General features: G+C 39.5%; 1 protein-coding gene across 2 annotated transcripts; it reads right to left on the bottom strand.

Moving 5' to 3' along the window:
- Window positions 1-627: 627 nt before the first annotated feature.
- LOC110338207 (zinc finger protein 54) lies at window positions 628-11,963 on the bottom strand. 2 transcript variants are annotated; one of them, XM_029533032.1, is made up of 5 exons: window positions 11,888-11,963; window positions 10,387-10,488; window positions 7,536-7,627; window positions 5,237-5,363; window positions 628-2,492 (listed from the first exon to the last, which is right to left on the bottom strand). In XM_029533032.1, exons 3-5 carry the CDS (start codon window positions 7,563-7,565, stop codon window positions 883-885), a joined length of 1,767 nt encoding a protein of 588 aa, XP_029388892.1. In that variant the 5' UTR covers window positions 7,566-7,627; window positions 10,387-10,488; window positions 11,888-11,963; the 3' UTR covers window positions 628-882. The 2 variants fall into 2 exon arrangements, with proteins under 2 accessions (XP_029388892.1, XP_021077138.1); XM_021221479.2 differs by lacking the exons at window positions 10,387-10,488; window positions 11,888-11,963 and adding an exon at window positions 7,730-7,744.
- Between the last annotated feature and the right edge of the window lie 14,117 nt (window positions 11,964-26,080).

Raw genomic sequence — 26,080 nt, 5'->3', positions numbered from 1 at the left:
TTAAAGTGTTTAAAAACCCTTACTAAAGTAGGTTTTGAAAAATAAAAGTCTCCAAGGACCTCAGATAGTGAGATTCGAACTCTGGGAGGTAGTCACAGGTGTGAAAGATCCACCCTGGACGATAAAGAGACAGACATGAAGATGAGGAGAGGTAAACTGCCATGCAGCACACAAGGAATATAATGAACAGGTCACATAATTTGAGAATTAGTCAAGGAACATGCCAAAGCTTATGGTCTAGACATTTATTTATAAATAATTAAGTCAAGGAGTTACTATTTCTGGAACAAAGAAGCTGGGTATAAAAGCTCATGGTTATAGGTATATATGTAGGTCTGGCTGTCCTGGAACTATGTATACTATGTATGGCCTGTGATTAACAGGGGTCATTTTTTACTCTGTTCACTGAGTGTACAACCTTGCCTAGAATTATGAATTTTTGGATGTTGAGCAAGACAAATGTTTTTATTACAGCTTTTCCCAGAGACTAGAAGGATAGAAGCACCATCTAGAGGTTAAAAGCAAAATCTGTTCTTAGAGTGTATTGGGGTTCAATTTCCAACACACATATAACAGCACACAGCTGTCTTTAAGTCCAGCTTCAGGGGATCTGGCCTCCATAGGCACCAGGCATACATGTAGTGCACAGATATATAAGCAGCAAAGTGCACGCATATAAGCACCCACACACACAAAAGATAAAAAAAACAAAAAACAAAAAGGGTTTTACATAATTACATTTGGAATTTTTTTATTTTGACAACCATTCTGATAAATTCTAAGATTTAAAACTTTATTAAAGGCTTTCCCTTGTTTCTCGTGCATATATTTCTATTATGTATAATGTTAGGATTTGAACACAGGGAGAATACTGGATGAATGCTATGTCACATTATTTACAATTTTATGTTTCTCTCTAGTATGAACTTTCTGATGTCTTTTAAGATGTGAGTATTGGATATAGGATCTGCCACATTCCATACACTTGTAAGGTTTCTCTCCAGTATGAATTTTCTGATGTGCNCTAAGAATTGCACATGTAGTAAGTGATTTGCCACAAACCTTACATACATAAGGTTTCTCTCCAGTATGAACTCTCTGATGTGTTCTAAGTTGTGAGGCCTGGGTAAAGGATTTGTCACATTCACTACATTTGTAAGGTTTTTCTCCAGTATGAATTCTCTGATGTACTCTAAGAGTTGAGCCCCTAGTAAAAGACTTGCCACACTGTTTACACATATAATGTCTTTCTCCAGTATGAACCTTCTGATGTCTTCTAAGACTTGAGTAGTGGGTAAAGAGGATGCCACAGTCCTTGCATCTGTAAGTTTTTGCTTCAGTGTGGATTTTCTGATGTCTGCCGAGACTCGAGGACAGAGTAAAACATTTGTCACATGCCTCACATCTGTAAAGCTTCTTTCCAGTATAAATTCTCTGATGTCTTCGGAGATGTGAGTACTGGGTAAAGGATTTGTCACATTTTGTACATTTGTAAGGCTTCTCACCAGTATGGATTCTGTAATGAGTTTTAAGATGTGATAATATAAAAAAGGACTTACCACATTCTTTGCATTTGTGTGATTTCTGTAGAGAATGATTTTTCTTATGCCTTCTGAAGAATACATAGTGGGGAAAGGATCTGTGACACTCATTGCATTTGTAAGGCTTCTCTCCAGTATGGAGTGTGAAATGACTTTTAAAGTGTGAGAGCTGATGAAAGACCTTGCCACAGTGTTGACAACTATAACATTCCTCTGCAGTATGGATTTTCTGATGTCTCTTCAAACCAGTACGGTAGGCATAGGATTTGCCACATTCTTTACATTTGTACCTCTTCTCTCCAGTATGCCTTTTCTGATGGCTTTTCAGTGTAGACAAATATGAAAATGACTTTCCACAGGCATTGCATTTGTAAGGGTTTGTCCCAGCACGAAGTCTTTGATGTGTTTTTCGATGTGCTTTAAGACTTGAGCACTGAGTAAAGGATTTGTCACAAATATTGCACTTGTAGGGTTTGTTTCCAGTATCAGTTCTCTGCTCTACACCGAGGCTTGAGGCACTACTGAAACATTTCCCATATTTCACACACTGGTGTGGATTCTCTCCAATATAGATTGTTTGTTGCATGAGACTGTGTGTAGAGCTGAAGTGGTCATCATGTTTTTCCTGTCTCTGTTCTTTGTTTGCACGGTTTGTTCTCTGACCTTGAACAATGCTGGAACACAAACTGGAAGATTTCTCACAGTCTTTAGATTCACAACGTTCTCCAGTGTACTTGCTTTTAAGTCTGTCTGGGTTTGAAGAGTCAAGAGAGGCATCCTGGTCCTCACAGCATCTGGAGTTATAAGAGGTTTCTGTAGTGTCACTTCTATTATAAAGTGCACAGCTGGAGGGCTCATGAAGCATTTCGCCAAGTATTTCGTCATTACACTGACAAGACTCCTTTTCAGTCTTCACATGTTGACACACAGTGTCACATATGCAGTAGTTCTCTGAAAATGAGTACAATTCAGATTAATAGGGCTTGTTCCAAATTTAAACATTTGAGAATGTTTTCCTATGTTCTCTATTAGGAGAAGTACTTAGCACAGACCTCAAGGAAATTGACATATTTCTTTTACTCTAATTATATAAATTCTCAGAAAAACAGAGTAATAGTCTTCAAGGCAGATAAAACAAATAATTGAGAAATCAGTAGGTAGCTTTGGGATGGGGCTCACTGACAGACTATATATATAATATATTTGTCTATTTTTAAATATTTTTTTCTCAGAAAGTGAAGAAGAAGTTAATGCAATTCAGGTTCACAACACTTGTGTAAACTAATGTACAATAAATAAAGATTCCTTTTCAGGAAACCCAATTTGTTGTAACAAGGGGGAGGGGAGGAGGAGGGAGAGGGAGAGAGAGATTGATTCTTCAAAAGTAATTGATGAAATATGCCATATAAGCAGGGGCTCTAGATGATGAGTGAAGGCTACAATGAGCAGCTATTGCACATTTCTTTCCTGCATTGTTTGAGTTCTACACACTGCTGTCTGTCTGTCTGTCTCTCTCTGTCCTCTAGCTGTTAATTTGATTGGTGTTTATTTATTTACTTACTTTACACCCTAATTGCGATGTCTACCCCAACTCTCTCTCCCAGAGTCCCCCCTCCTCTGTTTCCCTTCCCCTTCAGCTCTGAGAGAGGAGAGGACCACTACTGGGTATCTATCCCATCCTGGAACATCCACTGCTATGTTTCTTAGCTTTCCTTTTATAGTTGTTTTTAAGTCAACTTTCTACACTGACTCCTGAGATCATCTTCCAGAAATGTGTCTGTGAATCCTCCACTGAGAAGAAAATGAAGGATGTAATATGAATGAATACCTACATATAAGGAAGGCAATTACAGAACAATGCTACTTCATGGACTCACGTTAGGCTTATAATTTGTAAAATTATCCTAATCTGATGTCAGCATCACTAAATAAAATTGCATTTTATACCAGTATTAAGTCACCACAATTCAGGTGAACTAAGGCACAATGTCTTCTAACAATTACAACAGGCAGGATGCACTGTAAATTAAATGATCAGGAATTCTTTCTATTTGGAACTGCATATAGAAAAACATTTTCAGCTCTTTCTTTCTCTTTCACTTGAAGCCATCACTGTTGTCCCGCTCATTCTTTTGTCCACCCTGATAATGCCTACCATATCTTCTCCACATATCAGGGCACTCACATTTGCTCCAGACAGGTGGCCAGATTTACCTTGAATATAATAATCCATGTGTTCTGTGAGGTAGCCCAGGACCCACGCAAGAATTCTTAGAAAGAACACAGACATCTAACACAGTACTGTGTTCAGTGTATGAAGAGAAGAAAAAAAAATAGAGCAATCTAAGAATGATTTTCCAAATGCTATGTCCAATCAGATCGTCAGTACAATTAGAGAAAATTTTCTTTTTGAACATGTTGAGTTTTTCTCACAATTAAAAGTATTTTAAAGGCCAGCCGGGTCTACAAAGTGAGTTCCAGGACAGCCAGGGCTATACAGAGAAACCCTGTCTCAAAAAAAAAAAAAGTATTTCAAATGCCATAATGATATGGAGTTTTAAGATCTGGCTGCAACCATCTACAAAATCTGTGACCTACAATCTGTCCTGCCCACAAGATATGCACAGCAATGGTGGAACAGAAACTGTGGGAATAGCCAACCAATATCTGATTCGACTTAAGGCTCATTCCAAAAGATGAAAGTCATATCCAAAGTGCTTGCATAACCAAGAACCAGAGCCTAGACAGCCCAGAAACCAAGTACTACTTGTATAAAACGAAATATAGAAGTATGAACAAAATGACTCCTAATTCTATTCTGCTGTACACATAGATCAGTGCCTTATTCAGTCATCATGAGATGCAGATGGGAACAGATGCAGAGGCCCAAAGTCAGACATCAGAAAGAGAGAAAGTCTACATGGAGGGCTCCATTAAATCCCTACCCCCAGAGTTCAAGGAACCATGAAGACGAGGCAGAAAGTCTAAGAGCCAGGTGAGATGGAGGACAAGACCAGGACAAGACTCTCTGAATGAACTAGGCAAGAGCAAATGAACTCACAGGGACTGAAGTAGAGGGCACAGGGCCTACATGGGTCTGCACCTGGTCCTCTGCATATAAACTGTAGCTTTCAGCTTAGTATTATATGACTTCTGAGTGTGAGAATGAATGATTCTCTGATTCCCTTGCTCGTTCTTAGGAATCCTTTACTTCTGTTGGGTTATTTTTTTCTTACTTCAATATAATGGATTTTGCTTTACATTATTATATGTTATTTTGTTAGCCTTGTTATTATCTTTTAAAACCGTGTTCTTTTCTAATGAGAGACAGAAAGTGAGTGGATATTGAGGGGAGGGGAGCATAGGGAAACAGTAAGTAGTAGAGGGAGGGAAAACTCTAATCAGGATATACTGTATAAGAATCTGTTTTCAATAAAAGGGAAAAAAGATATGGTACAAATACTATATGTTACTGAATTTCTGAATACATGCTGAAACCAAACTGAAAGGGGCATGAGTCCACTAAAATGAAGACTGGAAAGAAAAAAACAAACGCCATGATAAAAGTTTTTTTCCTCCTAGCACCCATTCCGTAGTCTCCGATTGTTTCCAAGACAGCTTAACAGAGAGTTTATGATCTATAATGAATGACATACAAAGTATCAGTTGGGAGTTCTCTAAGCAAAACTTCTCACCAATGGACACCAGGTTGCTGTAATTCTCCAACATCACTTCAATGTACAGAGCCCTCTGAGCAGAGTCCAGGCATTCCCACTCCTCCTGGGAGAAGTCCACAGTCACATCCCGAAATGTCAACAGACCCTAAAACAAAACAACAAAAAATATACTTTAAATATGTGATATATGGGAGAGTGGTTTCCTGAATTGATGGGGACTTAAATAAATTTTGGATGTAGATGACCAGAGATAGTTACTCAGATAGATGATTTCTAACATAGCTACACTCCATAATATATGTTCTAACTCTGTGAAAACAGGGTTAAACAACAGTCTCACAGCATATCCATGAAACAAGACATACATTTCTGGTCTGGACATGTTTATGTATCTGTTATACTGCTGTGTTTCTGTCTCATTACATCACAGTGCACATGTCTAAGACGGTAAATTCATGACATGGAAATGTGCTTTGAAATGCTGTACCTCAAGATCACCCTAGAATACTGACACTAATCAATCCATTCTGTTCTGGGGCCTTGCATGATTCTATTCTACAATGCTCGGTTGGGATGTCCAATGTACAACATTATGGAGTTAAGGGGTAGATATGGAAGGAAGAATATATGATTGACTTCATTGTGGAACAGTTTTGGCTTTTTTACCCTACTGTAAAGAGGAGTGTATCAATACTACATACTAGCTATTTAACATTAACATAAAAAAATCAAGTAATCTATGGAATTAATTTTAAAATGTTTGAGACACCATCAAGCAGATAAAAAAAAATCCGCACAAGCCTGGTGATACTGGGATGGGCAAGGACTTATTGAATAGAAAGAACATCAACAGCACAGGATTTAACCCAAGTATCAACAGGTGGGACAATATGAATATAAAGTTTCTCTCCATCAAAGGGAATTATCAGCAGGGCACACAGACACCAACAGAATGGGAGAGAATCTGTATCAGTAACACTCTGGATTGTGGCTAATATCTAGAATTCACTAACAGTTACAGAAACCAAGGAAATAAAACTGCCAATCTAAGAACACCACAGTGGACACTGAAACTTGTCAGCCCATGGGCACAAGGCACACATGAAACTGTTGGAGGTATGAAGCTGTTTCTTGTAGACTTCTTGTTCAAGTACTGTTGGGAAGCTATGTACAATTCACTCGGTGTAAGCAGGAATCACTTATGAAAACAATATAGCATTACATACTTGCCTGTCAAAAAAATAAATAAATAAAAATAAAACTGCCAATCAACAAATGGGCAAATGAACTGAAATCAGACATTTTGAACAGAGAAAAACACAAATGGTCAATAAATACTGAAAAATGTGTATACAATCCCTAAAATGCTATCATAGAAATGCAAAGCAAAACCACTTTAATTAGTGCCTCACCCCAGGCAGAATGGCTGTTAATCAATATGAGAACAAATGATAGAGAGAATGTGGAGAAAAAGATACCCTTATTCACTCTTTGGATGTTGTGTATGTGTGTTGATGTTTGAAAATCAGTTCACCCATTGTTAAAATCCGTTTGGAGATTATTCAAATATTTAGAGATGGAATCATATTATTACTAGCTATTTCAATTCTATGGATATATCTAGCAAAGTCCACACCCGACTCTAAAGATATTTATACCCCATGCATATTGGTGCCTTATCCACCATAGGAAAGAATTAGAGTCAATCTAATTGTTAGTCCACAGACAAATGGATAATGAAAATGGATACATATAAAATGAAATACTATTCTACTAAAGAGAAAAATACAATCAAAATTAGCAGGAAAATGGTTGGACTTAAGTATGTGTACTATTAAGTGAGGTCATATGCAGAATCTAGCCAATAACATATCTACATAAAAACAATGTACATGGGAGCACAGCAGAACATGCAGAAAAGAAAACACAAGAAGTTTAAATATTAGGGATTGAGGTACCACTGAATGCAAGTAATGACCACCAGCTATGAAAAAGAATCTAAAGATAATTGCTTTTCTAGTTCTAATTCTGTCACATGTTTTACTGGTGGGTCAGTTCATAAATATATATTTGATATTGAAAACATAAAATCACATCCAAGGCTCCAGAGCTTCTTTCCCGATGACTACTATAACTGCATAAAAGTGCACTGAGTTGTATAGTCTTTGGGTTAGTTAATTTCAGTGTGTGCTTTTGTTTGTTTGTTTCCAATATATTTTTATGATAAAGTTAAAAAATTACCAAAAGCAGAAAATTAAAGGCTTGCAATGTCTCAAACTATAACACTTTTAGAAAAAGAGTGCACATGAACACTGACCTGGGACACGTTGAATGAAGAATCAGCCATTTCTTGCTGTTTCTCTTCTTTGATTTTCTCTTTGAAGAATAATGAATAGCTGGCAAGTGGACCTTTAATATGGAGGAGTCAAACAGGAAAAGTACAATTAATACAGAATGTGGATAAAGAACAACGTCACACCACATGAAGAGACCCAAGCAACAGAATACTACCTGGTATCTGGTCAGTGATCCCAAAGCCAGGAGAGCATGGAAAGACATTTAAAGTGTGGAGAGAAAACCATTATCAACCATATACTGCATGCAGAAAATACTCTCTCAAAATTAATGGAGACATACGTATATTTGAAGATAGTAAGAAATTAACACAATTGGATTTCACAGTACATAGAACATAGTAGCACAGGACATAGAAAGTTACAGGTAAAGTATATACAGAAGAATACGAGGAACTATCCACAAGGTAAATCAAAATAGCCACTCATAAAAAAAGAAAGCAAACTACTAATTCTCTCAGAGAAGGAAGAATTCTACCAATAATCCACCTAGGAAGAGCATAAAAAAACCCTATGAGCATCAAAATCTAACCCCTCTGGAAATCATCATGGAGGATCCTCAATTAAATAAACAAATCCTCCAGTTAAATAAATCTAGCGCATGACCCAGCTGGTCGACTCCTTGGTATATGCTCAAAGAACTACACATTCTATTCTACAGATATGTGCTCTCTCATGTTCACTGCTGCTATAGTCACAATAGCTACAAATAGAAACAACCTAAATATGCTTCAACTGACAAATGGATAGTGAAAATGTGGTACATATACACTATGCAATATTACATAGCTGTTATGAAAACTGAACTCAGATTCTCAGATAAATAGATGGACCTAGAAATGATTATACTGAGTGAGCTAAGACAGACCTAGAAAGGCATTGTATGTTCTGACTCACAGAAAGTTCCTAGCTCCAACCCTTCAGATATGAGTTCTCAACCTGGAGTAACTGCAATAACCAGAAATGTAAAAGCAGATCATGGTGGAATGTGGGGGAGCAATAGACAGGTGATAATATGGAAAAGTGATCTTAAGGGTAAAATGGAAAAACAGGAATAGGGATTTAAGAAACAAATAAACACAAAAAATATGGTAAAATAAGGATGTCTGAAAAGTAAGAAGGAATCATATAATTCAACTATTAAAAATGCATACAATACATGTCTGTATATACACATACATTTAGTATATAAATGAAAGCTTCCCATCTGGGTTGATAATGGTCACTATAAGAGCCATAGATTTTTAAAAATAAAACTACCAATACCAAGCATGAGATGGCTCCTTTTAGATTGTTGGTCAAAGTTGTACAAGAGATTTCTAAAACATAGGCTATTGATTTTGTCCTTGGTTCTCTCCCAGAAGGAGATAGTGAGGCCCTATTGTTAAAGATGCTATCAGATTCAGATACAGAATCCAGGTCTCAAGTTAGATCTGACATTAAATGGTCCTCCCTGGGGACTAGCTCTCATGGTACTAGAAGGCAATATGCAAGCTTCCAAAGGAGAGAGCTAACCAACAGTCCTACCCAGCAATGACACCTATGAACCACAACAATGATCTGCACTGTATTATAACCCAAGGATGCAAGAGTGGCACACATACCTTGGCAGTAACTGACAGCTTCAAATTGGACCTAAGACCTCAACAAGTGGGAAATCACACCTAGTACTGGAAACCTAGACAGTTTTCCTGGAGCTTACCAAGTCATAGACCTTGGAGGAAAGCTACAACCAATAATTTACTAAACCAGCATAATCCCAAACAGCACTCTATATATTTATCATAATTTGCATATATAAATGCTCTCCTCATCTTTTATCAAGGAAAGGTCTTTTTGGAACACATGGAGATTAAACAGAAAATCACAATCAGTCAAAATGCAGAGTTGTGATGCTCAGCCACAGCTTACACGTAAACAACACAAGTCCAGTATCTAAATCACTGAGAAGGGATGGCAGCAGAAGAGGATATTTTAACAGCAAGAGGGACAGGCTGTTTGCTCTGAGATTGTGTCTCTTAGAAATGTCAGAAAAGCTACATGCCTGAAATCCTACAAACATGATTGTCTAAACATGAGCTGAACAAGGAAACACCAAGAAACATGTTAATATGGCAGGGAGAAAAATCACTAGACTTCCATTCTAGTCAAACACTAAAGAATTCTGAGAACTGGAGAAACAGTTTTCCCTAGAGATAGTCCACCATGTGGCTATCAAATACATCCCTGAAAACATACAGACTGAGTAGACTGTATTTTTATGTTTAGAAATTCACACAAACATATAACAATAACTAAAAGAAAATTATTAAAAATAAATGCCTATGTAAAGTGAAGATTTTGTATCATCTACATCAAAATGATTAGAATGGTTTAATACCATTTTCTATTATTTATACTCACATAAATAACATTTAAAATGGGGTAGAGAGATAGCTCAACAGTTAGCTGTGCCTGTTGTTCTTGCTCCAAAAATTATTAAACATTACATCTAGAGATTAATTTTAATCATTTTATAATACATTAAAATTGCTGAAATGAAAACCATTTCTGAAGACCTGATGTGTGATGTATATGGAATAAGAACAGCATCACTCACATGTACAGTCAAGTAAAAGTTTATTGCCTCCTAGTATCAATTCTTCTGTAGAAAGTCTTTTCATCTCTACAATAGGATAATCCTGAGGAGATTTTTCTCAGTGGAAGTCTCCAGAATTACTTCTAGTGAAACTGAATGTGGCAAAACTGACTTCATGTCCCACTTCTACATTTACCTGAACCCCTTGCCCTCACTTCACCAATCCTTCAACATACCTGGATCCTTAGTTACTGTCTCCTCCCTCTCCACCTTCCAGGCCTGGCTTCTGTTCCACAGGTGAGCTTGTCTGGATGATCAGTGAGCCTGCACTTGGATTCCTAGCACAGTACTGTACTCAGTCAATAAGGAGAAACAAAACTGAAGACTGTACAATGATCCCCCAAATGCCATTCAGTGTCAGAATATTGAAAAATATCTAGAAAACATTTTCAGTTAGTCTAACTTGAACCTCACTTCCAATCACTGCTTCTTGAAAACATATGGGTAGAAAGGAAACTGAATGATTGAAATGAGAATATTATACACTAATAAAGTTCTGAACTTATGAACTGAAAATGATGGAAGCTTGACCATGGACTTTCTCTCTCTCTCTCTCTCTCTCTCTCTCTCTCTCTCTCTNCTCTCTCTCTCTCTCTCTCTCTCTCTCTCTCTCTCTCTCTCAGGCAGCGGCTTGGCCACGTTCTGACCCAAGGGGCTGGAAATTGGAAATGGCAGTTATGGCCCTAAGAGAAACCTGGGGGTGATGATAGGGTGGGAGGGGAGGCTAGTCATTCCATTGCCTCCAGGGCCTTAAAACCTGGAAATCCCTCCATTACTCAGAGTTAACAGAGTACAATGTTCCAGCTTTAATGGCCAAGCAATAGTTCAGGTCCCACTGTTCTTTTCCAGTACTTCATTTCACATGCTCCAAAGACACTATAAGCACCCATCCCTCTGCCTAGCCTCCCATCTCTCTTCCCTTTCAGAGTAGCTGCCATTCTGTTTATCTGCAATACAGCTCTTGCACGATGTTTGTTGAGTGGTGTGATTTTGTTGTATTGCTTTTGCTCCTAACTGCAAAGATGCCCTTGCTCTCAAAAACTCCTTACAGTCACTTTCATTACCAATAGTTAAAACCTCTCCGTAGGTGCCAAGTCCCCAGGTATACAAAGAAGTTAGCATGGACTAATGTAAATTTCAGGAGCGTTGTCCTTTCTATCATTGCAAAATAACAAGAACAAAACAAAAACAACAATGAAACTAAACACGTTTGCAAATACTAACAGATAAATTCAAATACTCTACTAGAGTACTTCAGTAAGAAAATTTTGATAAGAGAATAAATGGAAAAAAAAATCAGCATCCATCAACTTAGTATGGTCTAAAATCTATGGACAAGGGCAAGACATGCAGAGCAGAATTTTGAGAGCTGTCATCTTTATGAGTCACCCCTGTCCGATTCCTGCCCTTTCCCAGCCCCTGTGCTCCTCTAACCTGGGAGGTTACAGCCCTCCCCCACTGGGCTGTGGTTCCACCCGTTGGGCTGCTGTCTGCTGACTCTCCCAGGATGCCCCGCGCAGCACCTGAGGCTCAGGGTAGTTTTCGCTTCCCCTCGAAACCCTTGTCTTGTCCTCTGACCCCAGATCTGCATCACACGATTCTCCAAGGTGCATGCCAGCGAGTTCCTCAAGGAGGACGTCCTTGCCACTTTTGGGTTTGGCTCCTCAGTCAACTTACCTAAGCTCACTAAAGAACAGTCCCAGCTATCAGGCCACTCCTCTAACCCCAGCTTCACTCAACACACTTCCTCCACACCCATAGACTGTCCCCAACGGCTGTTTCCGGTGAGTGGCCCCACCCCCCGGAGGCAGGTCCCTCCCTCTCCGTCGCAGGCTGCCTTCCATACAGCTCCAGCTGTCAAGCTTCTCTGGACCCTCTCTCCACAAACTCCCCACAAGTTTGCTGTCAGCGTAGACCAGAACTGTATCTGACAGGACGCTGCACCCGGATATCTGACCACCACACTGAGTTCTGAACCCTTCAGATAAAAGATAACTTGACTACCAGCCCGTGAGCAACAACCTTATCCCGAACAATCCCAACACACAGAAACGACAAGTCAAAACCAAGTCCTGAAAATTTGACTTGCGGAGAGACATTTTAAAAACTTGGATTTTGAAAAGAAATAGGCGTCTCAAGAAGTCAGTGAATTTATTTTGAACTGCCTGGCTTTCACCACTAGATGGTGGTCTTGCCATTTTCCCAATTCAAGAGGCGTTTGTCTTCTGTGACTCAAGATAAAAGTGCTTTGAGATAAAACAGACTGTACTAAACCAACACAATCCCAAAGAATAATCTAAACATTTTCTCTCCTGCCCACAAATAAGCTTAGTCTCCACCCCTTATCAAACCTTTCTCTACTACAGACAGAGACCACTGTAAAAATACTACAGTAATCACAATGCAGAGTTGTGATCATTATGGGGTAGGTCATTATGAATGTTTGTCTACACTGCCCACTATAATAACTATGATCACCTTGTCTCTGGTGATTCGATGCTGCCACCTGGCCTTTGCTACTTTGGGGCCCAATTAAATACATTACATTTAATTCATTCAATTGAGTAGCAGCATCTCCAACCCTAAGGTCTGGCACAAGGAAAAGGGCAAGAACAAAACTCTTCAAATGTGCTGTTGCCCCTCTCACCAGTTTTTGTCCAGAGATACTAAGTGCAACAAGCCAGCCAAATTAGTTTTCTTCTTTTCCCCCAAATTGTAGAAAACTTCATATACAGGGTCACCTAGTTCACACCAGTCACAATTGATGAGTTAAGACAATCAAAGGCATTTGCTTCTTTAAGTTTGAAACATAGTTACCGCCACTGTCCTTCTATATTCCCCGAGCTCCCAGGGGAGAGAGTATCTGGAGAAATTTCAGGAGTTGAAGATGCTAGTGAATTAGAAGGTGCTGGCAAATTATTAAACAGATTCCAGATTCTTAAAACATTCATTCTTACACTTCTGCTCCTCTAGAACCAATCCTGGTACCAACTTGGGTCTTAGTTAGGATTCTCTAGAGACACATAACTTATGGAATATCTCTATATACATACATATATACATATATACTTACAGTCTGTAGTCCAACTAACCCAACAATGGGAAGCTGTGAATGGGAAGTCCAAGATTCTAGCAGTTGCTCAGTCCCATGAAGCTAGTTGTTTAAGCTGGCCTTCTGTAGAAGTAGGTTTCAACAGATGTGCTGGTGAGTGGTTGAAGAAGAGTGAATCTGCCTTCTTCCAGTGTCCTTATGTAGGCCTCTAGCAGAAGGTGTGGCCCAGATTAAAGGTGTGTACTACCAAACCTGGATCTGGGACTTGCTTTGTCCCAGGCCTAGAACTCTGCCCACCTCAGTCTCCTGGAATTAAAGGTGGGTACTACCTTGCCTGGACCTAAGATTTTCATGGCCACTATGCCTCAAGATCTCCATGTTAAGATCCAGGTCAGAAACCTGACTTCCAGATTCAAGATCTGGATCACAGGTGTGCCCTTCATTTCTGAACTGTAGTTCATTCCAGATGTAATCAAGTTGACAACCAGAAATAGCCATCAAACAAAGAGGTCAAACAGGGCTCTGGGTTGGAGAACAAGAGCATAAATTTTTGCAATTAGTCTAGATGTTCTTAAAAATGAATAAATGCAAGAAAACTACTCTGTGACCCAATTTCAGCACTGATATGTGACACTATTCCTTTGGAAACACTGACAATAATCTAGTTACCACAGATAAAGAACCAAGGAAGACCAAAGTTGGGAATCAATGAAGTCCAACTTGGTGAACCAGTGAGATTTCTGTTAGTTTTTTTCTTTAAGGATGTTTTCTCTGCACGGATGTCTCTACATCGTGTGTGTTTCTGGTGCCCACAGAGGCCAGCAGAGGACATTGGATGCCCTGGAGTTGAGGCTATAGATTGAGTGCCCATATGAGAGTGCTAGAAATTCTTTGAAAGAACAGACCGCATTCTTAACCACTAAGTCATCTCTAAATCCCAGTGGAGCAGTGAGTTTTACTGGGGTGATTTAAAAGAGTGTGGGTGAAGGGTTACTGATAGAAGTACGAAGGACTGAATGACATCTGCGTCACCATGTGAGGATGTTATCTAATGAAGCTGCAAACCTTCGGATCACTGCACAGCTTGCAGACAGTTTACCTGAGGTAGAAAGTGTGTCTATCAAGTCACTCACTACCTTCTCCAGTCATTTTGTCCTGTGTTGTCTGCTTCATGGCTCGTCTGAGTATGTTCGGGGAAGCTCATCTTGTCTGACAGTATCAGCAGTCCTTATTAATTATGTATGCTTGAGGCAGGAGGGTACTAGTGAATCTTGCTGTTTTCTGGGACTTCCTGAAACTATTTTGTTTTATTTTTTATTAGATATTTTCTTCATTTACATTTCCTTTTTTTTTTTTTTTGTTTTTCGAGACAGGGTTTCTCTGTATAGCCCTGGCTGTTCTGGAACTCACTTGGTAGACCAGGCTGGCCTCGAACTCAGAAATCCTCCTGCCTCTGCCTCCCGAGTGCTGAGATTAAAGGCATGCACCAACACTGCCCAGTGCACTTCCTGAAACTATTAAGTCATCTATTTCTGAGCTTCAAGAGCTTCTTTGTAGGATGTACTATTTCAAGTCCCCTCATTAAATTGCTTTACACCTCTTTTAATGTCCCCTGTTTTAAGGGACTTCCTTGAAGTTAGAAGGTTTAGTCTCAGAGGATGCTGATATACAACATCCTCTCCCGGGCATAACTTCCAAGGTCTTTCCATCTTATCACTTGCCCATCATATTCTAAGAGACAAGATCTTTTGGGTTCAAACTCCATCTTAGAAAACCTGGCCTAAGGTAAGTTAACTAACAGGCTGGTACCTCCACCAGTTTTCAGGTTACTCCCCCAAAAGACCTATGTCTATCATCAGTTTCCAAATTACCCACCAACAAGATTTACATCTAACACCAGTTTCCAGTTTATTCCCTGTCTTAGTCAGGGTTTCTATTCCTGCACAAAGATCATGCCCAAGAAGCAAGTTGGGAGGAAAGGGTTTATTAATCTTACACTTCAACGCTGCTGTTCATCACCAAAGGAAGTTGGGACTGGAACTCAAGCAGGTTAGGATGCAGAAGCTGATGCAGAGGCCATGGAGGGATGTTGCTTACTGGCTTGCTTCCCCTGGCTTGCTCTGCTTGCTTTTTCATAGAACCCAAGACTACCAGCCCAGGGATGGTACTATACACAGTGGGACCTCCCCCCTTGATCACTAATTGAGAAAATGCCTTACAGCTGGATCTCATGGAGGCATTTCCTCACCAGAAGCTCCTTTCTCTGTGATAACTCCAGCCTGTGTCAAGTTGACACACAAAACCAGCCAGTACAATTGTCCCCTTGTCACCTTGACACACAAACACATCGCTATTAAGCTTCAACCCTTACTTTATTATTCATTCCCAAGATCTAAATAACTTTAAAAGTCCCACAGTCTTTACATATTAAAAGTTAAATTCCTTTAAAATATCCAATATCTTTTAAAATTCAAAGTCTTTAAAAAATTCTCTTAACTGTGGGCTCCACTAAAATACCTTCTTACTTCAAGAGGGAAAAATATCAGGACACAGTCACAATCAAAAGCAAAAGCAAAGCCCAACTGTCCAATGTCTGGGATCCACTCATGATATTCTGGATTCCTCCAAGGGCTTGAGTCACTTCTCCAGCTCTGCCCTTTGTAGCACACACCTTGTCTTCTAGGCTCCAGATGCCTGTACTCCACTGCTGCTGCTCCTCTTGGTGGTCATCTCATGGTACTGGCATCTCCAAAACAGTGCAACTAGGCTTCACCAATAGCCTCTCATAGGCTCCCTTCATGCTGCTAAGTCTCAACTCCTTTGCATGACCCCTTCAGTCCTGGGCCATTTGCAACTGAGGCTGCACCTTCACCAATGGCCTTCCATGGCTGCTCACAGTACCAAGCCTCAGCTTCTCTTCATGATCCCTTCATGCCTTCAAAACCAGTACCACCTGGGTGATTCTTACACATTACCAAGTTCCACTGCAGCAAGAGGTACAACCTTGGTTATCTCTGGAACACAGCTTCTTTGTGCTCTCAGAAAACACTTCCCAGAAGATTTCACCTCAATGATGCTGGTCTCTTCTTAATCACCACTAATTTTTTTTAGCTCCAGTTAACTAGCATCGATAGTTCCAGTAATGCAAAGGTTTCACTTCAGTAGTTCTGATATTTTGTAAATCACAGCTGATTCTTCATCCCCAGCTAAATAAAACCACAGAATCTTCACAATCAAAATAACAACAGCCCTGATAAGAGTCTTTAATCTTCCCTCTGAAATTTCACAAGCCAGGCCTCCATCGTTTGCCCTGTTCTCAACATTATCTTCCAAGCTCCTACAGAACATCCCACAGAGCTCTTAACATCCCAATGGCTCTTCTAGCTCAAAGTTCCAAAGTCCTTCCACAGTCCTGACCGAAACATGGTCAGGTTGTCAAAGGAATACCCCACTATGCTGGTATCAATTGTAGTGGCTATTCCTGGTTGTCAACTTGACTTTACCTGGGAGTGAACTACAATCCAGAATTGGAAGGCTCACCAGTGATCCTAATCTGTAGGATGGGAGATACAAGTTTCTGACCTGGATCTTGGCATGGAGATGTTGAGACATAGTGGCTGTGAATCCTAGAAGATTAATATAGGGCTCTCTAAATTCAAGGTCATCTGGGACAAAGCAAGTCCCAGATCCAGGCATGGTGGTATAAACCTTTAATCTGGGCCATACCTTCAACTGGAGACCTACATAAAGACATTGGAAGAAGGAAGATTTGCTCTCTTTATGTTGCCTGCTTTCCTTATGGAACCGAGCAACTGCTAGATACTTGGACTTCCATTTACAGCTGCTGTTGACCATTGTTGAGGAGTTGGACTACAGACTGTAAGGCATCAACAAATTCCCTTACTATGTAGAGTCTACCCATAAGTTCTGTGACTGTAGAGAACCCTATTACACTGACATCTGTGTTCCTATAGTTTGTGGAGTGACTCTTAGACCACATTTATACTTTATGAGTACTTATACTTTCCCAGGAGAATAAATCACATGGTTTTCCAAGCACCTTTACATTCTAAAATTCATCATAAATGAGAAATTTCAGCAGGGATGTTTACACGAGTTTCCATTAAAACTAGTATTTAAGTAAACATTCATTATCTGAAACTAGCTCCATATGTTCATTAAAAGTGCAAAACAGTAATTCTTATGCCACAAGTTAGCACAGTTTTGTCAAGAGGCAAATCATTTACCTTGGGTGTTATTAGTTTTGAAGTTTTGCATAGATAAATCCAGTCAATATTTTAATTTCTGTTCTTGCACTTACAATAAAATTGTCCATTCTCAGTTTATGACTATAAATTATCAGATAATGGTTTCACAGTTAGGCTAGAAGGAATGTTTTCCCTGATCATAAATTTGTTCCAAGCCTGTTTTTTGCAGTTAGTTTGTGACTCAGGAAGGGCTACAGACGTCTAGTTGCTGCCTTTTATATAAAAAGCTCAAAATTACTTGTATAAATTTAGAAATTCTATAGAATCAGTATTAGGAATTAGCATATCATTAATTCATCTACATAGCGTTACCACAAGAAATGTATCTTCATTGATCTGCAATGAATCTGCCCAATAGTGTGGGCTAATGCCTAGAGATCACTATATTATTTAATAATGACAGTAAATACATAATTATAACAAGAATCAATTCCGAGATGAGATCTCTACCTGCCTTGCAATTAGGACTTCACCTATCACAGATCATGCAATCAGATGGGCCATCTCCAGAAAGGTCACTTGCATGCCTTTAGCCTTTGATAGATGGCTCTGAACACAGCAAGAGATCAGAAAGAACCAAGAATGGGTAAGTTTATTAGCAGCAAGTCTCAGAGGCTGAAAACATTTTAGGTCTAGATTAGATCATGGGAAGGCTAGAACCTTCCACGTTTAGACCTAGGTTAGCACACAGAGGCAGTAAGCTTCATAATCCACTATTATTACCAGGAGAATAAAAGTTACTTTTATGTATTATAGAATTTTTGTGTTTTTTTTTTCTCTCATGATGAATTTTCTTTTATGTCTATTATTTTAGCACTACGCAAAGGATTTGTTAAATTGAATGCATTAGTGGAGGATTTCCAATGAGCGGCAAGACATGGGAATTATATATGGTATACCTTTTTATGTGTTAAGTTTCAACCCTGGTTCAAGTGGCTGTGGTATCTATTTCATGAATCAAAGTGGACCTGGCATCCAGGTTCTTGCAGCAATCCTCTGTTTCTACCTGTTACAGGCCATTTCTGGCATACCCTGCCCTCCACCCTGAACTAGGGGCTAGACTGCCCTTCTGCAGAGGCTCTTCCCTATAAAATCCATTTTGGTTACCCCACCCATCTTGTATCCTTTTCTACCTTTCCCCTGCTGGCTGCCCTACTTGGTTCCCTCAACTTCCTCTCCCACTCTATAACATGGCTCAGGGGTATGAGCATTCTGGACACCCCCAGATGTGTCTGACTCTGGCTATGCTCTCTCACAAACCAATAATAAACTCTTTTCTCCACCATGTGTAGGTTTGGCCACACCCTTTACTTCTTTAAAATTAAAAAAAAAATTTCTTTTTTAATTTTTTCCCACTCATCTGGTGCCGAAACCCAGGACTGACTCTGTCCGCAAGGAACTCATCTACTCTGAAACAGTCCTCTGATCTGACTCTTAGCGAATCTTTTAAGACTATTGTGTGAACAGTTTTTATTTCTGTATTGATTTGTAAACTCACTGAGTGTGGCTAAAAAATCTGTAAAATTTATCTTTAAACTTACAGCAAAAAGCTTATAATTAAATACTATATGTACAAATTTTAATTTATGACAATATCCTATTTATGTGATTCAACATTTTTCTAGGATATACTGTATATGCAACTTAGATTTATCTCTTCTTTAGGAAAGCAGATATTTTAAACTGCAACCATATTGCTCTCCTCCGTCTTGACTGATTACCTTCAAGATCTAAGCAGCCACATAACTGGCAGCCATCTTTACTAAAGTTAAAGAGTACCTGCCGTTTGACTTCATCATCTTAAGATGACCATATGGCATAAAGCCACAATTATAAAACTTTCTTAGTCCACTGAGCCCTTAGTTTATCATGGTATCTCCTTTAAGGCTTATTGGGGAGAGGGGTCCATGAGTCGATCCATAAACCACACAAACACCAATCTCAGTCAGACAAAAGTGGTTTATTGACTGCACATCTTAATACTGGTCAGATCAGGGACATAGTTCAGTAGGGGCCGAGGCTATGACAACAAACATTTCTCAGGGGAGGCTTATAAAGGACAATACCACAAAACCCACAATGAGCTCATAGGAAGGTACAGGAAGTGCCTGGTGCTCAGCTCTGACTCAAGTTATTTTAGACATAAGAGTTCATATTAACCTTTAATTTGATGGGTCTTTTGCAAAGCTTTGTGGAATTTCTTAAAATTAGCAAACCTTAGAAGATACAGCACATAACAGGGTATGAGGACAGCATAACCTTGCTGAGTCAAGTTATTTTTTTCTGCATCAATGACTGCTAGGCATATTCCAACAACAATATGAAATAACTGGCAAGCATGTAACAAAATGGCTACAATTGTGCTGGGGGGTGGGGCAGACCTCAACAAGACTAAGAAAGCAACAACGAATCTCAAATATTGTGGGTTAGTATGGATTTTTGTATGATGATAATTTACAACATACAATATATGTGATTTAACTGTGATTTACAGCATACTTCATATGGGGATAAACTTTTTAGTTATAAACGTCTGTTCAGATTTTAAAAAGTTGATTTATGATATATGTCTAACTATTTTTGTCTTTGCTAACTGTTTAATAATAAGCTGCTAGAAAGTTTAGAAAGGTAACATGTTTGATAAGTATGGTATATTTGATAAATATTTGTTTGACAAATAAGATGTATTTGATAAATTTGATAATAAAGACTTATAAATTCCTAAGTTCTACTCAGGTTCATAGTGATATTTGTCTAGCTTCTCTGTCTTTGATCACTCAAAGCTTTAGATATTTGGATGAATGATATCATACAAAACCAAACTGTAATATTCTATAATATTCTTGGTATCCCAAGAAAATTCTTTTCACAAGAAAATTCTTTTGAGAAAAAAGCCCCTATTTGCTCAGGGCCTTGGGTAAAGTATCAGCTTCCTAAAAAAGGTGAAGCATTCTCCTTATTTCTGGAAAGAGGAACTTGAGGTCCTTCCATCAAGGTATGACTGTGGTGCCTATTAACTTGTCAAGGTCAGTGCTAGCCTCTAGATTCCCTCAGTACCTGCTTATAAGCCCTACCCCAGCTTACAGCATTGGGAGTTTGAAATAATATTTTCCCATTTTCACCCAAGGAGTGACTATTTTTTTTTCCTGTGTCCTTTTTCAGGATCAGTAAAGACGTCAGTCTCCCTATGGATCTTATCCATGATTAAGAGTTTTGTTTTGGTACTAAAAAAAGCTTCAATTCAAAATTGTTATTTTCAATGAGCAAACTAAATAGAAGTAAACCTGAAAAATTCTACCCTTATATAACCTACTAAGTAGCTGTTACGGATAATTAAGACATACAAGGAAATGGTCAGTCACTATATGTGATGATTTATATATGCTTGGCCCAGACAGTGGTACTAGTAGGCGTGGCCTTGTTGGAGTAGGTGTGTCATTGTGGGTGTGGGCTTAAGACCCTCACCTTAGCTGCCTGGAAGTCAGCTAATCCGGATTGAACCTCTGAACCTGTAAGCCAGCCCCAATTAAATGTTGTCCTTTGTAAGACTTGTCTTGGCCATGGTGTCTGTTAACAGTAGTAAAACTCTAAGACACCATATAAATGATCAATTTGTTTAATGTGTTCAGAAGTATACTTGTAATCAAGTTAAGTACTAATATAATTAACTACAGGAATAAACTTTATTTAGCCTCCTGTATATGTTTTCAAAGTTAAGCCTAAAGTAAGCAACTGGAAAGAAGCAAAGTTTTTCTATTTAGATAAAATCAATAAACAGTCCTCAAATGCTTCAGAGATCTGTGAATATGTTATTTAAAATGTTTTATAAAAAAGCTTTTCATGATATAGAGAAAAGTCAGTTCCTAGCCTCATCGCTAGTCTCCTCCAAAGAAGATAGTGGGCACAGAATGACATCAACTGGAGCTTGTTTTAAATGTTGCAAACCTGGCCATTGAGCAAAATAACCATTGCTGCTGGCAGCACAGTCTTCAATGAGTGTACAAAGAAGACAACAGGAAGTTGACTACACTGCTTTGCCTTGACAAGATATAACAGTCCCTGTAAGTTCCTACTACACAGGAAAGTCTGTCAGATCTTCTAGTTGTGGCAGCCAAAGACTTATTATCCCTTTACTGACCATGGAGTGTTGAGGGCCATGCAAGAGGAACAGCAAGGCAGTTTTAGAAACCATGGAATGCAGCCCACAGTTTAGCACAACCACAGTGTTTGTACCTCAGAGAGTCAGAGCATGATCCTTACATGCCCTGAGGACTTAATGCTGTTGTAGAGTTTTGCTCTGCTTGTTCTCATCACATCCCTCTTAATGTAAGAATTGCATGAAAACGCTAAGGGGGCTTTCATCCCTTCACTGGACACTTACAATAACAGTTGTTGATCATTTTCAAACACGGCTGCTAGAACAGATTGATGATTCAATCACCATTCTTAATAAGATTTGAGAGGTAGACTGATAGCAATGACCATCATCCTTGTAAAAATTTGAAAAAATAGAATTAGTGAAGTTACGATGCTGTTTTTAGTAGTTCTAATATAGAAAATCTTAGTGAACAATTTGAAGTTCAGAAAACACACCATTAAGTAGTTGAGCTAGGGCTTTTTTAAGGTCACAAACAGGAACAATGGCAGCCTAAATAGCACTGACATGACTTTTTCATTGAAAATGGACTGGTGATCAAGGTGATGATTCATTTCTTGTATTCCTTTTTGCCCTCAGCTACCTGATGTGATTTAATACATAGTTCCATCTATCAAATGTATATGCATGTATGTACATAAAGTGGCTGGAAATTGCTTCATCCACCAAGTGTGTGTATATGCCTGCTTCACATTGTTGCAGACCCCACATCCCAACCTTGGATCTCTGAACATACTGTTGGAGCTAATTTTCGACCATGGAGGAATCTAGGGTGTACAGGGAGTCAGTAAGTCACTGCCATTTTTCATAGAACTGAAAGCTCTTGTCTTACTCTGGTGAAATTTATCCTGCTCAGGTCTCTGGCCTTGATGACTAGGCTAGGGATAGTGTTGTCTCTTTACCAGTAGTACCCAAGGCTTCTTAGTCTCTTTCAAGTCAAAAACGGAGACTTCAAGCCACACTTTCCTAGGTTCTAGCTGATAAAGACAAACAGCTTGCCTTGCTATCAGAATCTAGAAAAAGGCAAATTCACAAAATAAGTTTTACTACTCCTCTATTTAAAGGAATTTGCCTTATAATGACAGCTGTCAGTAAGCCACCATCTATGTCTCATGGTAAATAATTGGGGAAACAATGATTTAAGGTATATAAAAAGAATGAAAAATACTTCAGATTTCTTTCCCTTGCTGTGAAGACTTCAAAAGTTCAAAGTTTAAACATTAACCAGTAAAATTCTCATAAGCTATCAATCTACCTCAGGGAAATCTTGTTAATATTATCATAGTCTCAGGCTCAAGATTTTAAATTTCCTTTGGTTGTTTTCTAAGTCTAGACTTAAAAGTGCTTCTCACTGTGCTAAGAACATCTACACACACCCATTTTTCTCTTCTCTTCTCTTCTCTTCTCTTCTCTTCTCTTCTCTTCTCTTCTCTTCTCTTCTCTTCTCTTCTCTTCTCTTCTCTTCTTTCCTTCTCTTTTCTTTTTACTTTTTTTAAATTAAATATTTTCTTTATTTACATTTCAAATGCTATCCCCTTTCATAGTTTCCCCTCCGAAAATCCCCTATCCTCTCTCCCTTCACCCTGCTCCCCAACCCACCCACTCCTGCTTCCTGGTCCTGGCATTCCCCTATACTGGGGCATAGAACCTTCATAGGACCAAAAGGCCTCTCCTTGCATTGATGACCAACTAGGTCATCCTCTGCTACATATTCAGCTAGAGCCATGAGTCCTTCTGTGTGTTTTCTTTGATTGGTGGTTTAGTCCCAGGGAGCTCTGGGGGTACTGGTTAGTTCATATTGTAGTTCCTCCTATGGGGCTGCAAACCCCTTCAGCTCCTTGGGTACTTTCTTTAGCTCCTTTACTGGGGACCCTGTGCTTCATCTAATGGATGACTGTGAGCATTTACTTCTGTATTAGTCAGGCGCTGGCAGAGCCCCTAAGGAGAGAGCTATATCAGGCTCCTGTCAGCAAGCTCTTGTTGGCATCTGCAATAGTGTCTGGGATAGAAGAAAGAATGCTAAACGTTTTTAACTAAAATCATTTTATGATAGCTTTTACTATGACTCAAAGGTATGCATCTACTGTTTTTTTTTTCTACAGTGTGGATTTCACTACAGATTACAAACTGTAGTAATACTAATGTATTTAAATTTACCTCTTTTAATAAACTTAAAAAAAATTCTTGTAAGCTTCAGGTAATTGGCTTGGATCACCTCCCACAAGTCAAATGAACTGCAGATAAGTACTGTCAATTATTGGCCTGTTTTCCCACCTGCCTATTCCTGAAAGTTGGACCTTTCTTTGGTCTTGGGACACCCTTCCCCATCTACCAGGGCCTAAACACTTCAAATTTACACCTCATAAAAAACTCAGCCTTACTATTGATGTTGGTCTTAGGTGCCACGGTAGAGAGAGAAGCTCACCAAGATGCTAAGCTTTTATTTTACAAAGGAACAGAAGGCTTCTTGGAAAAGACTGGCACCCTGCAAGCTCACTACCGGTATTTTGTTCAATCATTACACAGCATTAACTGGAACTGGGAAAGGTTGCAATTACCGAAGTTATTTTGCCCTTGCTGCCCAAGAAAGCTGACAACCTACACAAATCTCAGTGCCTTTTGGTTATAGCTTGTCAAAAAACCAAAAGTAAGAACTCCACATTTACAAGGAGTGTCAGAGGGTCAAGATTTGTGCAGCTGTAAGCTTTCTTGTAGTACTAAGTGTGCTTTTCATGGAGATATTTCTTCAAAGTTCAGTCAGTCTCAAAACAATTCTCGGCTTGTTATTACCCCAAACACAGTGAAGGCTTTAGTGAAATGCTGTATTCAAAGCCAGACACAAAGGCTTTACTGTACATTTCACTTAAAGTCAAACAGAAAGGCTTTACTTTATAATCACTACACCCCATAAACACCTTAACTTTACCTTCTGCCCCTAATATGTATCTCATTCAGTGCAGTTCCAACCAATTAAAGACTGCAAACTGATACTTTCATGTCCCGAGCCCCAGATGTCCCTGCAGAGCCTGGACAGTCAATGAAACAGCATGCTTTCCCCAGACTTGGTCGACATTTCAACCTTTTAACCTCACTCAAATTACGTCCCAATCTCAGAAGGACAAAGTCACAAACCATCATGTCACCTCTTATTTATTATCAAGAAAAGGCTAGGACATTAAGTTTCAAGCCTGGGACAAGCAGCCATGGTGGCCATGTCACATATCAAGGCAGACCTGGCCTCCAGGTCCTTCCAGCAATTTTTCAGTCCCTACCTGTTACAGGGGATGGGTGGCATACCACACCCTCTACCTTGAACTCTCTAGCCCAGGAGCTGGACTGACCTTCCCCCCCAGAGACTCTTTCTATATAATCCAGACATTTTGTATCTTTTTATACCTTTGGCTTCCTTACTGTTGTACTTAAGTTTCCCTCTCTCCCTTCCCTTTCCACTCTTCACATTTGGTTTAGGGTTATGAGCACTCAGGATTCCCCTAGATGTGTCTACCACTGACCATGCACTCATATCTGTAATATACTTTCTCCTCTACCATCCACAAGAGCAGTTATATCCTTTTCTTGCCTGCCTGCCTGCCTCCCTCCCTCACCCCCCCTTCATTCATTCATTCAATATTGATTCTGAGGAGCATGGATTTTTAGGAGCTGAGCAAAGGGTAAAGGGTAAAACCTCCAGGTTCCAAGAGGAAGGCGAGAGGCAGGGGACAAGGCGGGGTGAGGAAGAGAAAGGGTTTTTGCAGCCATGCATTGGGAGAAGAAAGCAGGAGTCATGTAAGGCCTTGGTTACCGTTACCTAAGGCCTGTAGCCAGCCTCAGGGAGGGCTGAGTCGGTTGGCCGGAGCTAGCTATTAGCTGATAAGATTAGGGCCAGAGATTCTTTGCCAAGTAACTGTTCTCTGACAAGTTCTAAAATAATAAAGCTGTCTGAAGTGTTTTTCAGCATCGGGCAAGGGCAGTGTGGTAGCTGTCCCCTAGGCAAAGCTAGGTGGGGAACAAAGAGAAGCAAGAGGGAGCTGCCCCGGGTTTTCCTGGGTTGTGGGATGGTTGCATTCGATCCGGGAAAGAGGAAGCATGTTTTTAAAATTATACACAATATGAGTGCTAGGTGTAAAGGTGAGCACCACCACACCTGGCATTATTTTGAATTTTTGGATATTGATTTTTTTTTATTATAGCATTCCCCAGCAGCTGGAGAAATGGCTTAGCGGTCAACAGCACTGACTGGTTCCTCTTCCAGGGAATAGGGGTTCAGTTTCTAACATACAAATAGCAGCTCACAATTGCCTACAACTCCAACTTCAGAGAATCTGATATCCACTTCTGGCTTCCACGGGCAGTAGGCATTCATGTGTTGTTACGCCCAGTTCTCGGGAACCCCA

Source organism: Mus pahari, chromosome 21 (genome assembly GCF_900095145.1).
Source record: "Mus pahari chromosome 21, PAHARI_EIJ_v1.1, whole genome shotgun sequence".
Lineage (NCBI taxonomy): Eukaryota > Metazoa > Chordata > Mammalia > Rodentia > Muridae > Mus > Mus pahari.
This window is presented reverse-complemented; position numbering and strand designations above follow the sequence as displayed.